This window comes from Sinohyriopsis cumingii, chromosome 14 (assembly GCF_028554795.1).
Source record: "Sinohyriopsis cumingii isolate HCF-2022 chromosome 14, ASM2855479v2, whole genome shotgun sequence".
NCBI classification, from domain to species: Eukaryota; Metazoa; Mollusca; class Bivalvia; order Unionida; family Unionidae; genus Sinohyriopsis; species Sinohyriopsis cumingii.
Genome location: NC_142974.1, coordinates 9542020 through 9558252, shown reverse-complemented (window position 1 = coordinate 9558252; position 16233 = coordinate 9542020). Strand labels below are relative to the sequence as shown.

General features: G+C 34.8%; 1 protein-coding gene across 1 annotated transcript; it reads left to right on the top strand.

Annotated features, from left to right (window-relative positions):
• Positions 1-786: 786 nt before the first annotated feature.
• LOC149783199 (two pore potassium channel protein sup-9-like) lies at positions 787-16233 on the top strand. Its single transcript, XM_089931430.1, has 3 exons — positions 787-993; positions 6495-6843; positions 14083-16233. Exons 2-3 carry the CDS (start codon positions 6555-6557, stop codon positions 14850-14852), a joined length of 1059 nt encoding a protein of 352 aa, XP_089787556.1. The 5' UTR covers positions 787-993; positions 6495-6554; the 3' UTR covers positions 14853-16233.

Sequence of the window (16233 nt, the reverse complement as noted above, 5' to 3'; positions counted from 1 at the left end):
ATATATATATATATATATATATATATATATATATATATATATATATATATATATATATATATATATATATATATCGGGATACATACACTGGTGCATGGGTTTCACATTCAAAATCCAAATGTCAACATGTATTGTCTCACCATTTTCCAGTTTTACCTTCATGTACCTGTAAACATTTGCGTCAACATCATCTGAACTTGAAGTTGCATAACATTAATATATAGAACTGCTTTCTAATTTTGTGATCACATGTTAAATAGATTCTGTGAAATCGAGAGTTAAACTCTTGGATGTAACATCTGGTTGCAAAATTCCATATTAGTTAATGTACCGTGTTTTGCCAGTAATGGAAAATACTATGCATGTGTCATTAGGTCATTTTAAGTTAACGGAGACGTTTATTTGCATATCCATTTAATTCTGACTGTCGGTCAATAATTTGCGATCAATTTTCAATTTTTCTTCAACAACGTATACCTCGTCAACAGAAAGGAAAATATTGTATATATATATATATATATATATATATATATATATATATATATATATATATATATATATATATATATATATATATATATATATTTGTTTTTCTTCGTTTTCTTTTTCTTTATAGACATCTGATTCCATAAGGTAGAGGCATATTAACCTCCTCACGTCCACTCCTTCTTTCGTCACAGAATCATGTGACTGCAACGAGTTCTCTAACATTTCATCTGAAACGGCGAATTCAGTTGTTAGTGGTGTGCTACCTTTTATCTCTTCCCTGTTTGAGATGCGCACATCCCTCTCGAGCCAGGCACAACATCAATCAATAAGAAACGCGAGTAGCAATTATTCTGACAGGACTCGGCATTTTTCCGACACATCTGGAGGGATAAAGTCTGCAGTACATGTTAGAGATGTAGCTTGCTAGACAATTCTGCCTGTGTATATCACATTGTCATAATCTGGGACAGAAGAAGGACGAGTTTTGTTTGTAGCTTCACTGACGTAAGTAATAGACCATTGACAAGCTGAATTCATCGACATATTTATGTTGCCAACAAGTATTGGTGCGACTAACAAATTATATACAGAACAGAGATGATCTGCCGTCCTATATTTATGTCTAAATGGCATTATTTGTAGAATGTACATGTATATATGGATCTGTATTGAATCGGATATATTAACATTGCAGAATCTTCCGTCGTAATTGTATCGAGTTCGTGAGCAAAAAATTGGATATATTTTCTTAGAGTTGCAGCTATGAGTGAAATGCATTATTTTGTGCAGTCGGTATTATTCGAATAGTAAATATAAAAGACATTTCCGTGATCAAGCAAGTTTTATATCGAAATCGGAAAGAATTCCGATGATGCTACATGTTTACGTCTTTCACAGTATAACTTAGACCGAGCGAGATAAATGATGGTTGTTACTGAGGGGAAAAAAATCGATTCCTGAGATAATTCCCATCACGTATTTTTCAGCTGCTATGCCACGTAGTTTTCGGTCTTATTTAATTAAGTATCCATCCCACGCGGTTTAATTATCGACTAACTTTAAAACATACCAAACCACAACATACGTCATACACGGAGATGTAAGCAAGATATTATAATAATGTACAAAAAATGTTATCGTATTACACATGGTGACATAGCGTAACTTTTATTATGAAATTGAAAAATCCATTATATTGATTTAAACGACAGAGGCAACATCTTGATAAAAAAAGTCATTCATTACGAAAAATATATCCGTTTAAAAAAAAAACAAACACGTGTCTTGAATTTCACTTTCTCTATAACTAACGCTTGTGATTTCGTTTCTGACATCCACTGGACCTTAAAGATATCAAAATTGTTTTAAACATGTAGTTTTTGTATGGACTTAGCTCAACCTTAAAGACATCAAATTGCTGTAAACATGTCCTTTTTGTATGGACTTCACTCAACCTTAAAGACATCAAATTGCTTTACACATGTCCTTTTTGTATGGACTTCACTCAGCCTTAAAGATATCAAATTGCTTTACACATGTCCTTTTTGTATGGACTTAACTCAACCTAAAAGACATCAAATTGTTTTAAACATGTCCTTTTGTATGGACTTCACTCAACCTGAAAGACATCAAATTGCTTTACACATGTCCTTTTGTATGGACTTCACTCAACCTGAAAGACATCAAACTGCTTTAAACATGTCCTTTTGTATGGACTTCACTCAGCCTGAAAGACATCAAATTGCTTTACACATGTCCTTTTTGTATGGACTTCACTCAACCTGAAAGACATCAAATTGCTTTACACATGTCCTTTTTGTATGGACTTCACTCAACCTGAAAGACATCAAATTGCTTTAAACATGTCCTTTTGTATGGACTTCACTCAACCTGAAAGACATCAAATTGCTTTAGATATGTCCTTTTGTATGGACTTCACTCAACCTGAAAGACATCAAATTGCTTTAAACATGTCCTTTTGTATGGACTTCACTCAACCTGAAAGACATCAAATTGCTTTAAACATGTGCTTTTGTATGGACTTCACTCAACCTGAAAGACATCAAATTGCTTTAAACATGTCCTTTTGTATGGACTTCACTCAACCTGAAAGACATCAAATTGCTTTAAACATGTCCTTTTGTATGGACTTCACTCAACCTGAAAGACATCAAATTGCTTTAAACATGTCCTTTTGTATGGACTTCACTCAACCTTAAAGACATCAAATTGCCTTCAACATATCCTTTTTCTGTGGAATCCACACGATCTTAAACACATCTAATTGCTTCAAACATGTCCTTTTTTGTTTTGAATTCACTCCACTATAAGATATTAAATCGCTTTAAACATATCATTTTATGTGATACCTATTACTTACTTGTAGAATATGCACCCAGACAATAAGTTGATTCTTTTCTCACTTCTCAATCTTAGTCAATGAAATGCTATTTGTGACTTTTCATATTAAACTTTGTACTGTTAAAAACAAAAACAAAAACAATGCAACTACATGCATTTCATTGTCAACGGCGATATCACGTTATTCATTTTTGTGGGGAAAGGGGTATGCTTCTTAATGTCATTGCACATACAACTTTATTGTCTGTTCATATTTAATTCTCATCTGCATGTAGTCAAAGGCGATTAATGGAAGCAACGTTTGTGCCTTTAAATTTGTCGCGTGATAATATTCACGCCGAGGTCTTAGGCTTTTTTAATAGTCAGCTCCTTATCTAAAAAATTGATATTGTAAAAATTAAGCATTTTACCTCTATTTGCTTATGTCTTGATGTACATACATACATTCATACGTACATACATACATACATACATACCACTTTACATGATTCTAATTAGTCCAAATAAACCCATGAAATTATTGTGTAGTATTCTCTTTACCGATTGGTTGCGATCGTGGGAAAACTTTTTAAACCCCGCCTTCTGGAATGTTTTGTTGTCAATGAACATTTTGGCCGCCATATTTTGATTCGATCCGCGAAAGGAAAAATGGTCTCGTCTGTCTGAATATGGGTAATTTACCACAGCAGGGGCTTATTCTGTTATTTATAATATACCTTAACATGAAAAATGGCTAAACCCCAAGAAAAGAACAACAACAACTAGTAAAACTAAAGGTATTTCTCAGTTTATAGCAAATGTAAGCTGGGTCGGTAAACCTGAAGCATGGAATCCACCCTATATACAAGCGTGGTTTACATGTTAGTTAACATAAGCAACTAAACTCATCTCTGTTCACAGAAGAACGTGGACATAAACCGGTCTCCAAACTGACAGAAGTTATCCAACCAATGCATATTTACGCGGTACATAAATGATGCAATTCCTACTCAAAATGAAATTTGTTTACATATTCTGTAGTCTGCTGTTCTAAGTCAAATACTGCAAATATCTGGTTACAAATACATTACAGTAAATATGAAAAGTTCTGCATCCAGGAAACCTTCTTTTAAATGAATATTGCAACAATGTAATGTTTATTTGTGAAAGTAACATGTTAGGTTATGTAAACATGGACAGTCTACTATATTCTAACCGGTACAGCATCAAACAATGTCACATCTCGAGCATTGGAGATTCTGTGTTGAAAAATAATTTTGTCTGTGTAAAATGTTGTGTTTGTTTGGAAGGACGCTTGTTCTTTGACTTATAGATTATATTAAAGGTATAATCTTCTTTAAAACGTTAATACTAATTCAACGATGTTTGGGACTATCTCTCACGAACAAAAACAAATGAAACGTGCAACGTCTGTCAGAATAAACAAAATGATTCGTTCTTCTTTCTATCTGAAAAATTTCCATGGAAATAAAAACTGTGATAAAAAGAATCTCAAATGGGTAAAGATTTAATATTAAATTTATGCAACTCGTTGGATAATGTCCAGCTTTTGCTGGCCAAGGCTCGTGAAAGCTGGTCATTATTAAAAACGTATAACAAATTCAATATGATATCATTACCTATTTGAGATCCACTATATCGTGAATACAATGTTTTTTTCTTTATACTCTTTTTTTTCTTTTACGATTATTTACATATTTTATACGGATTCGGGCCGAATTGTTGATATTTAATATTATATGCAATTAAATCATTCCTTATTTATCGATTTAACGCTCTCTATATATCTATCTATCTGTCTGTATGTCTGTCTGTCTGACTGACTGACTGACTATATATATATATATATATATATATATATACTACCAAAAGCTAGGTAGTGAAAATATAATTGGAACAATTTTAAGAATCATTAGGGCAATTTATAATGATGTAAAACCATGTGATAAGTCTAACAATCGTATTACCGATATGTTTAATTGTCCTGAGGGCGTAAGCCAATGTTTTGGTTTATCGCCATTACCTTTTTATTTATTTTTGAACGATAGGAAACTATTTTAGCTGACGGAAACACAGGAGTGTCGGTAGAAACCTTAGAATTATTTTCACTGTTGTAAGCAGACGATTTAATCGCCTTTGATATATCTGCTCACCAGTCGCAAAATATGTTCAATAGGCTGAATACATATTGCCTAAAGTGGAAATTGAAAGGGAGTATGGAAAAAAGAGTGGCTTTATTTCGCAGAGGTGATTATCTTAGAAGCTAAGAAAAGTGATACTCAGCAAAGTAAGTCATAGTCATTGAATCATAGGTATTTAGGATGCGTATTTTTTTTCTTCAGAAAACAAAAACTATTGGTATATCTTCCAGAAAATTCAGCCCTTGCAGGCGTTGAAGGCTATTCATGTAATGAAGCAAGTCTTTCGAAATTTGGCAGATTACCCGTATCTGGATTGCTTCGTCTGTTTGACGCGAATATAGCTCCCAGCTTTAATTATATGTCTGAGGTGGGGGGGGGGGGGGGAGTGCGATACCAATGATATTAAAAACGGTCATTTATCACTTTGTAAATATATTCTTGGTACATCTAAGTCTACTCAGATGCATTTGTATATAATGAATTTGGAAGAATGAGTATGCAGAGTATAAGATATACACGTGTTTTGAAATATTTGCTAAGAATTCTAAAAGAGACAGAAAACTGATATCCTAAACAATACTACAATTTACAGTTAAAATGGGGAGATAATTGTGATATCTGGGCTAACTATGTTTCAAAGCTTCTATTTACATTTTAATTGGGCAATGTTTCGTGTACTCAGGGAGTAAATGATGAAAATGCATTTCTTTGATTGTTCAGCCAGAGCTGTGAAGATATTTTTAGGCAAATGCTGAGATTAAGTCGATGGAATGTCTGCATTTCTATAGGTCATTGGGAGAAGAATTCACTTGTCAAAGATATCTAAAACTGTTAGGAGATAATGATTTTTGTTGCTAATCACAATGCTTTGAGTGGGGAACTTGCCAATCTTAGGTAACATGGGAAGATATGAAGGTATACGAAGACTGTCAAATTTGTACTGTTAATATCGAAAAGCAAATTCCAGTTTATTAATACTTGTCCATTATACGTAGAATTACGAAGAAAATGTTTACCTTCCTTTGTATATAAAAATCCAACTTTAGAAAAATTTAGGAATTTTATATAAAATGATACTAGTAAAATTCTGATGACCGATTTAGCAACGTTTACTATAAAAGCCTTAAAGATTAGAGAAACCGTTTCATCATTGACTCCTGCTATGTAAGACTCTAGATGAATATCACAAGACTTGCTCCATGCAGGTTTATGGGTTCTATTTAAATTGGTTTGTGTGATTGCCATGTAATATATACTTGTATATCACCCAATTCGAAACATGCAATATTGATATTGAGTACTTACATGTATAACACTTCCAATAGATACGATATTCCTTTGTTATGCACTAAACCATCTTTTTGTACGTTTGATGTATGGATAGTTATCATGGGCCAGTGGCCTGTATTACAAATAAACAATTATATATATATATATATATATATATATATATATATATATATATATATATATATATATATATATATATATATATTCCTACAGATGAAATAGAAAGAGTAAACCATCTCTCCTTGACGGTGGTGTGGAATTCGGACAGAAAACATGGAAATTAAAAAACAGAATGTTCGGACATTGTCCTTAATTGTGTGCACGTTTACGTACCTGTTAGTTGGTGCAGCCATGTTTGACGCACTGGAGTCAACTTTTGAGAGAGAACGACGCATCGCCTTACGGAAAGAGGAAAAAGAAATTCGCACCACTTATAACATATCCGATGACGATTACGCCATTCTAAAACGCAACGTCATGAAGACAATACCGTACTACTCAGGGGTACAGTGGAAATTCGCCGGATCCTTATTCTTCTCTCTGACTGTGGTAACTACAATTGGTGAGTCACAAAACTTGAATTGATTCAGCTTATATATTCTACGACTCTTAATAACTCTTGACAAGGGCGGTACGAATTTGTTTGTATTTCTTCGTCTGATATTTCATTCTTTTTGTCTTCCTACGAAACTTGTATGGATAGGATAGTTCTAACAAAGAATGTAACTCTTAATAATTCGACTCGACTTGATGAAGAAATGAGTGATAGGGAAATTAAAATATTTTGTGTCACGAATGTTATGAGTACTTGTTCTTTTGATAAAATTTACACACACACAGACACAGACACACACACACACACACACATATATATATATATATATGTGTGTGTGTGTGTGTGTGTGTGTGTACCCCATGTCGGCGGTTAGAGCGTCCGCCTCGGATGCGGGAGGTAGTAGGTTCGATGCCCGGCAGAGTCATACCAAAGACTTACAAAAATGGTAATAACAGCTGCCTCGCTTGGCGCTCAGCATTAAGAGGTTAGTGTTAGGACTGGTCGGCCTGGTGTCAGGATAATGTGACTGGGTGGGATATCATCTCTGCGGCATGATGCCCCAGTGCTAGGCATTACTATAAACTGCCACACCGCAGACATCGTAGCGATATGACTGAAAAATTGTTAAAGCTACATTAAAAGTCCGATCACACACACACACTACCACCACCACCATGTCGGCTAATCCTGCGCAACGATACGTCATTTGTGTAAACATTGGATCACGTGTTATTTTGGATCAAAAATCCATTTTGTATCAAGAACGAATGATAGTACTTTAATCAAGGAATGTTATATTCATAAAGTGTACAAAAATATTCCACATTTCGACTCGAAATGCACATGAAAATGTGATTTCTAAATGTCAATATAAAGACCCATTCCATGATCTTCTTGTACCGTTAACCCAGAAAATCCGATTTACTATGCATCTTTTAGAATCATACAAATAAATGCATTATATAAAAGATGGAAATATATACCTTAAAGCAATACTGCATTTTAGTCCCAATTTCCAATTTTGCAAGTTGTCCCACACGTACATAATCACCTGTTACCCAACGTGTCAACTTGCCGCCATAACATAAATTCTCAAAAATTCTTCGGTTTATAGTCTATTTCTAAATTCTATAGTAATTTTTCCCCATAAACAAGACGTTGTAAACACATTGCATCCTATTCATTATTGTTTCTCTTCCACGTTATAGCTGATTTTTTTTTAAAATGTGTAACTTTACTAACTTATTTACACGATCATTTTAGTCTGCTTAATATCTCTTGCCATTTATTGGCATTTTTACGCTGAGTTTTTTAAAACTAGCTATAGACCTGACATAATTACTCGATGGAACTGCTGACAGCAACAGTCCAAAGTAATGTATTTCATTTCTATAGCCCGGTAGATAAATATTACATCTTTTCAAAGCTGTACGCAGAATAGGACGACATATCACGAGTGATGAAAACACGGGGGTGGTATCCCATGTGTCCAAAATTAATATTATTTTGAACAGAATATTTTGGTGACAATTGCCTCTTTTCAAATGGTAAGCATTGCTGTATTTTATTTTCATCAATCAGTCGAATTCGGTATGCGTCTTGCTTCACTATTGATGAAAAATGTATACGAGTGGTAAACAAAAGACAGAGCGTACATATTATACATATATTTTATTGATATCATATACAAATACACATACTTCCATTTCCAACGCAGTTAAAATTGACTACAAGAAATGTGTATTGACGGAATAAATGAACTCGGCACAGCCCTGTCCAGTGTTTCTGCTACAAAATGTAGTTCTTAACCTTTTGCGAATAATCGCAATCTGCTTTGCAAATTGTTAAGTTGCTTCTTTTACTTTTGAGCTTCTATTTTCATTCACATTGATTCAGTAATATAAGACATGCTTAAGACTTAAACAAGAAAGATGGTTTAAATGAAGAAAGTAGATCACTACAAACATCGCATGGTTAACTGCTTGAACATAGCGTCTAGCATATTTAAACGAGTTGGAATGTAAACTACGCAAGATGAGGAACCGGCAGGAGGTAATTCAAACATTTAAATGTATTTATATTTCATCTAAGTCTTTATTATAATGTAACATTACTACTAACCATACAAATGTTTATATCCTCCATTTCTGACTTTCTCCTTTCCGCTTCATGTGACTACATTTTCACGATCATTCTGTCACAGAATTAGGCAAAAAAAAAAATTACTTGGTTTTTTGCTTTGAACTATTTGACTATTTCTCGTTGTACATGCGTACAACGTTATCTAGGGTGAATAAGTGTTTTTCCAGATAAGCGACTGTATTAACATGTACCTCGCCGGAAATTACTTGCGACGAAGGGACATTAATAACATGATATGCCCGGGTATTTTACCCTGACTTTTGCTCACTCTCCTATGGATTTAAGTAAGACCAATTTCTAAACCGACACTGGTCAAGGAGTGTACGCTCTCCATTGTTCTCCAGCCATAGGGGTAAGTGTTACATTTACATTTCCTTTGATATGTGAAGCTTATTCGGCTTGTAATGTCTTATCGCGTAATAATGCATTTATTACAACGCAGATTTGAACTTCGAATTACAAGTCACTATTAGAGGTTAATGTGTTAGCATATATTTAGAGATTTTGCAGAAACTATTATTATGACCAGTTTGGTTTTATTGTAGCTGATTGTGACTGTCACTATGGTTGTGACTGTGACTATGACCAGGGCTGACTAGAGTTTACTAGAGATGTCTAGAGCTATCTGAAGCTGCTTAGAACTGTCTGGAGTTTCCAGAGTATTTAAGGCTGCGTGCTGTCGATACGTATGTATGTATGTACGTATGTCTGTGCCACGGACGTAGACGTAGCAAATTCAGAAGGGTGTTGTATGCTGTCTGTACGTGTATACGTATGACTGTACATGTTGCTAATCCATAAAGGGTGCGAGCGGCCGATAAGAGTGTGGGCCAACCCAAGGAATCGTGCGACTGTACAAGTGGTCTAGAAGCATACGTTTGATTAAATTATTGTTCCAATTGCATTTTTATGTTCATAAGATTATTTTGAATCTTAATCGGAGTTCATATTTGAGATTATGTGAATCTCTCTTGTAGTGTAAAATACTGTTTGAAACGTATCTGCAGTCCATGAGGTTTCTTGGATCTGTACTTCATATTGATTTCAAATTTTTGGTTTATTTTCAATGTATGACTGTTGTGTAGAGTGATTTGAGTCAATCGTATGTTGAGAGCGTGAGAGAATCATTGTATTTTTGCATCATATATTTTTCTTGATTCATTTCATAAATTTCCATCTTTCTCACATTGTGTTTGTCTTATTCATTTAGTCCAAAAACCCACTTGGTTTCTATTATGCGACACATTCATTGGTCCAGATACAATGTCGAAAATCCGCCAGGTTCGTTTCTATTAACGAATGTTCGCTGGTATCGTTCTACGAAGGTCGATCGTTCGATCGAGAGAGAGAGAGAGAGAGAGAGAGAGAGAGAGAGAGAGAGATTGAGAGAGATAGAGATCGAGATCGAGAGAGAGAGAGAGAGAGAGATTATTCATTGCCCCTCTGTTTCTTTACTGGTCGATTAGTCACATCCTCCTGTTTACTCCCTTCTGCATGACGGAGGTGGGGAGCAGAGAGGATTTCGATGAAATTCTCTTGTAGGTTACTTGGTGCAAGTTCAGTTTTGTTTTTCTCTCATTCCACATTGTCTTATTTTTTCCCTTACTTACGGGGGGGGGGGGGGACAGAAGGTATTTTGATGAAATTCTGCACCATGTTTAATTCATTTAGAAGACGGGGATTATTATTTGTATCGTTATATTATTACAACGCTAATGATTAATAGGTGGAAATTCATCACAGATTTAGAGGATATTGAAGCGATAGCATACCTAATGTTCAAACAAAATATGTGTATTAATGCGCCATCGGCGGATCACAATTTGGTATATCATTAGTATTGGTATATCAAATTTCTTTAACAGTTTAAAAGCCATTTTATTTTTTAGCATACCTGGAAGTGCTGAATAAATCCTGGGAAATAGGTCTTAGTCACCTTGTTTGAGTGCATCAATTCACTTTTATTTTAAGATACATATGTACACCGTAGGTTTAAACTTATAAGTGTATTTGAATAAAAAAGAAAATATAAAGGAGGAATGACCAGACTGGCTGCTTCATAGGCATATGAAGGGTGATCCACTTGTGTCCCGTTTCTGGAAAGGAGGTTAGAATAAACCAACGCTATGAAAAGCATTCCATTTGGCCAATAGTTATTTCGCATTTTATGGTTAGGTCAAGAATACGTTTTATGATAATAAACAATATTGCTAAACATTTAACGTATTTACAGAACGATTCAAAGAAAGGATAGAATTTTTTATCTTTATTCACCACTAAAGCTTTCAGATTACAGTCCGTTATATTGACTTTCCATCTCACCACTAAAAGGTGTCATATTACAGTCCGTTGTACTGACTTTCCATCTCACCACTAAAGGTTTCATATTACAGTCCATTGTACTGACTTTCCATCTCACCACTAAAGGTGTCATATTACAGTCCGTTGTACTGACTTCCATCTCACCACTAAAGGTGCCATGTTACAGTCCGTTGTATTGACTTTACATCTCACCACTAAAGGTGTCATATTACAGTCCGTTGTACTGACTTTCCATCTCACCACTAAAGGTGTCATATTACAGTCCGTTGTACTGACTTTCCATCTCACCACTAAAGGTGTCATATTACAGTCCGTTGTACTGACTTTCCATCTCACCACTAAAGGTGTCATATTACAGTCCGTTGTACTGACTTTCCATCTCACCACTAAAGGTGTCATGTTACAGTCCGTTGTACTGACTTTCCATCTCACCACTAAAGGTGTCATATTACAGTCCATTGGATTGGCTTTCCATCGTTATTTTAACTGATATTTAAAAGTCTAGACCTTTCCGAACACACGATAGGAATAACACTACCGATCCCTGGCGACAGGTTTAATTTCAAGTTTGCCAGATGCTTCCATTGTTCTTCAAACCATGAGACGTGACTGTTTCCAGGTGAAAAGACCCACAGAGATCGACGTAGAACCAGATTTTGTAGTTGTAGCATATACAGCCGGCATGTCCAGATCTTAAATTTGTGATATGCTATAAAATCAACAGATTTTTTTCTAAATTTCTTGGTACTTTCCCTTAACTGCTTAATTAAATAGTTTCAAATAAAATTAGACTAGTTTTTTTGCCCCTAATCTTTCCATCCTCATAAAATAATAACTAGATGATGATGACGATTAAAATGATGGAGAAATACGAAGAAAACATTTACACACCATTGTATATAAAAATCCAACTTTAGAAAACTTTAGACTTTTATATAAAAAAAAGATAATAGTAAAGTTCTGATGATTAATTTAGCAATGTTTAATATAAAAGTCTTAAGGATTAGAAAAACCGTTTTAACATGGACTCCTGGTACATAAAACTCTAGATCAATATCACAAGACCTGCTCCATCCAGGTTTTAGGGTCCTCGTTAAATTAGTTTGTGTGGGTACTGTGAAATATATACTTGTATCTCACCCAATTCGAAAAATGCAATAATGAATACTTTCGTGTTTAACACTTCCAGCTGAAACGATGTTCTTTCGTTACGCACTAATACTTCTTTTTGGACCGCATGAGGTATGGATATTTATCATGGGCCAGTGTCCTGTATTAATAAACACTATTATTATTATTATTATTATTATTATTCACTCATACTAATTTTCTAGGTTTAGTATAAAGTTAGAATAAGGAATTGATAAAGTTAATATCCGGGAAAATAGTTCCGGTGATGACAATGCATTATTAGTGTACGAGGATGATCTAAATTACCTATTAACAATGAATGCCCCTTGTTTTTTATATTCCACACGTAATGCATATAATATCCTTTCAGTGCTTGTATTCGATCAATAATAGGTAAATTAAGAATGTGCATCACTTATGATATTTTGTTGGCAGTTAGCATTGTGTTTAGGTTTGTCTATTGTATCTGGTTATCTAAGCAGAAAAAAAAATTGCCGATAAGAAAGACTGCTCCCGCAGCAATAGCTAAAACGTTTCTCACTGAATAAGAATCCCGGACCTCAGTGTCTGAGATACCCTAAAACCTTAACCAAGGTATGAAGGACGGACGTACGGACGGGCGGATACGTAATGCTGTGTAAGTCTACAGATCTCGTGTGGGAGAATCAAAGTTCTACAGTTTTTGTTCTATTGATGAATGGTTAGACCGGCATTACAATCAAGTACATATTAGTACAGGCCAAGGGCGCCTGCATACTTACTTTAGAGAGGGAGGGGAAACATGTAGTGGTTCAAGTTTTACGGACGTAGACCAAATCATGTTTAGAGGTGAAATCGTGGGGGGTGGGCGCCAACCCCATTCCTTGCCCCTATCAGCGGGCGCCCATGGTACAGATCGATATGATGATGTCATGTCACAAAAATATATTTCAAACAATGAAAGATTCTTTTACATTTTGTGCTATCCTCTTTCTACTTTAAAAAATAAAATAATTGCTAACAAATTCTAGCATAACTGATACTCTAGCAGTTTCATATGATTCTGTCTCAAGGCCGTCCATTTTTGAAGGTTGATGGAATCTTTCCTCTGCGTTAACTATTTATTTTGCAAGAACAGGTTTTAAGATGCATCTAACTTTTAAACTTTAAACAGCTTTTTGTCCTCACTGGCGAACGAAAGAATTGTTTGGAATTATAGGAGCTAGGTAGAAATAACTATTTTAAGAGATCAGTATATAATCGCGTTCCAATAACTCCTAGGACTTGGAAAATGGGTTAGTATTTTACAATTATTTTTATTTTACAACGAACTGAGTCACAGTTCGGGTTTCGATGATCGAAACATTTGGCTTTGATTGTGTTTTATCAATAATTTTCGATCATAATAGAGGTATATCAGAAAATGCGGACCTAATACTAATATACGTATATGGGTTGGCAATTTACAAGCATTTAAAGAGAATCTGAGTCATACGTAAAGATGGACTGTCTGACGATTTGTGAGTGCAAGGTTTCGATGGTGTCTGGTCACTAATTTTCGAAGACAATTCTCGGGTCTCAGAAAATTATACACTCGCATAAGCAGTGATGTAATATTAAGGAATTTGGTGGCGTAGGAGAACTCTGAATTTACTTTCCTCTACTTTTCAGGTTATGGTCACAGCACCCCACAGACAGTGGGTGGAAAAATTGTATGCATGCTGTACGCCCTGGCTGGCATACCGCTGTGCATCATCATGTTCCAAAGTGTTGGTGAGCGACTCAATGTGTTTGTTACCTACCTGCTAAAACAAATCAAGAAATGCTTCAAGATGAAGAACGCCGAGGTGTCCGAAACAAACGTTATCCTGGTTACAATGAATCTTTCAACAATTGTGCTCACAAGCGGCGCTCTTCTTTTCTCGCATTATGAGGGATGGAATCTCGTGGATGCATTCTACTACTGTTTCATCACCCTTACAACGATAGGGTTCGGGGATTTTGTGGCTCTCCAGAAAGGAGATGCCCTTCAGAAGAATCCCCAATATGTGGCCATGAGCATGATTTTCATATTATTTGGTTTGACAGTGATATCTGCAGCTATGAATTTACTAGTTCTTCGGTTTTTAACGATGAACACTGAAGATGAACGAAGGGACGAGCTGGAAGCTGCTGCTGCTGCGCAGAATGCCGTTCGTTTGGACGGTGACGTCATCACATCTAATGGGAACGTGGTCTCAAATGCACAGGAGCGGCCGGAGCAGAATGAGATTATTTCCGTTTGTTCTTGCTCGTGCTACAAATGGCGATCGAATAGAGAGAAAGTGTATGACAGACACAGCCAAAGGAAGATTTCAAATTTTTACTCTGGGAAAAGTAGCGGCACAGAAGAAATGGATTCATTCCTACCGGTCAATTACCGCAAAAGAACATCTTTATGAAACCTTTGCACAATTTTGTTTGTCTTGAACTAACTTGTTCATGTGCATCATTATTAAGTGATTAAATGTGACATTTTAAGTGATTTATCGCAATCTAATAAGCGATAACATCCAACTGAGCTAACTGATATAAATTAAATTGAGCTTTTATCTATTATTGAACAGAGAAATACAATCTGACACAGACAAAATTCGACTTGTTGAGACCAAAATTTAGAATCCCACTGAAAATAAACGTATATGTAGACATCACATATTGTCAGCAGCTATAGAGTGAATATACATGTTTTAAGTCGATGTCAATAAAAATCAGAATCGATACATCTTGACATGCCCGTTATCAGTCGGTTGTGTCCTCAAACAAACAATCAAGAAGACTTATTTGTGTGTTGTTGATGATGTTTTTGGTTGTGTTTTATCTGCATTGCTAGTAAAACCAATGGTTCCTATGTGATGCATCAACAAAAATCATTTCAGTTCTTATTATATACTGTTGATAAATTATAGCGAGCGAGGCTTGGATGGGACTGTCTTCGTCAACTTTCGTGTTTTTTGGATAATACGCATATGTACTTACAAAAAGGGATATGGATCGAAAAGACCGTAACAACCAAATGAAGACTTTGTTTATATACCAAAACATGAATGACGAAAATCATTTTTACTTTAGAGTGACACTTATATAAGAATTTAAGAATTAAGTTAATAAAGTATTATCGGAATCAACCAAATATGTTTAAATTTATTGAACTTATACATTTAGAAAATATAACAATTATACGCAACTTATGTGTTTACATATTTTAGGCCTTTGTACTGAAAATATTCTATTTCTAAATAAGTGATATTTGATGAAGATCATGATGACAACAATGACGATGATTTTTGCTGTTGTCATTATTATTATTACTGTTAACACTAGTAGTTTATCCCCAGATAATTGTCATTTATATTATAAATTGTTTTTGAATTCTTGTTTCCCATATGAATCTCTGTCCAAATTTGTTTTCAACAAAAGAATCTGTGTATGCATGCGAGGAAGGAGAAGAGTGTACTAGTGTATGTGCCTATGTCTGTGTAAACGAAACTGTCCTTTTCCTATCAGTGTCAAAGTTATGAGATATTTCGTTTCCAAAGATGTATATACTTTCAATATGTATCGATTTTTCCTTGTTCATGTATTGCCCTATGTATGTATCGAGTTTGTATTCTCTCAGCCCATTTGTGTTCATCAAAATAAAGACTTGTCTCGTAATAACTATCCCTAGAAGTCTGTTAAAGTACCGATAATCTAGCCATTATCTATCCTTTCACCTTTAAAAATATCTAAGATTTGTACCTTAATTTTAAGAAGAATATCAATAAATATTTTTCTTTGATA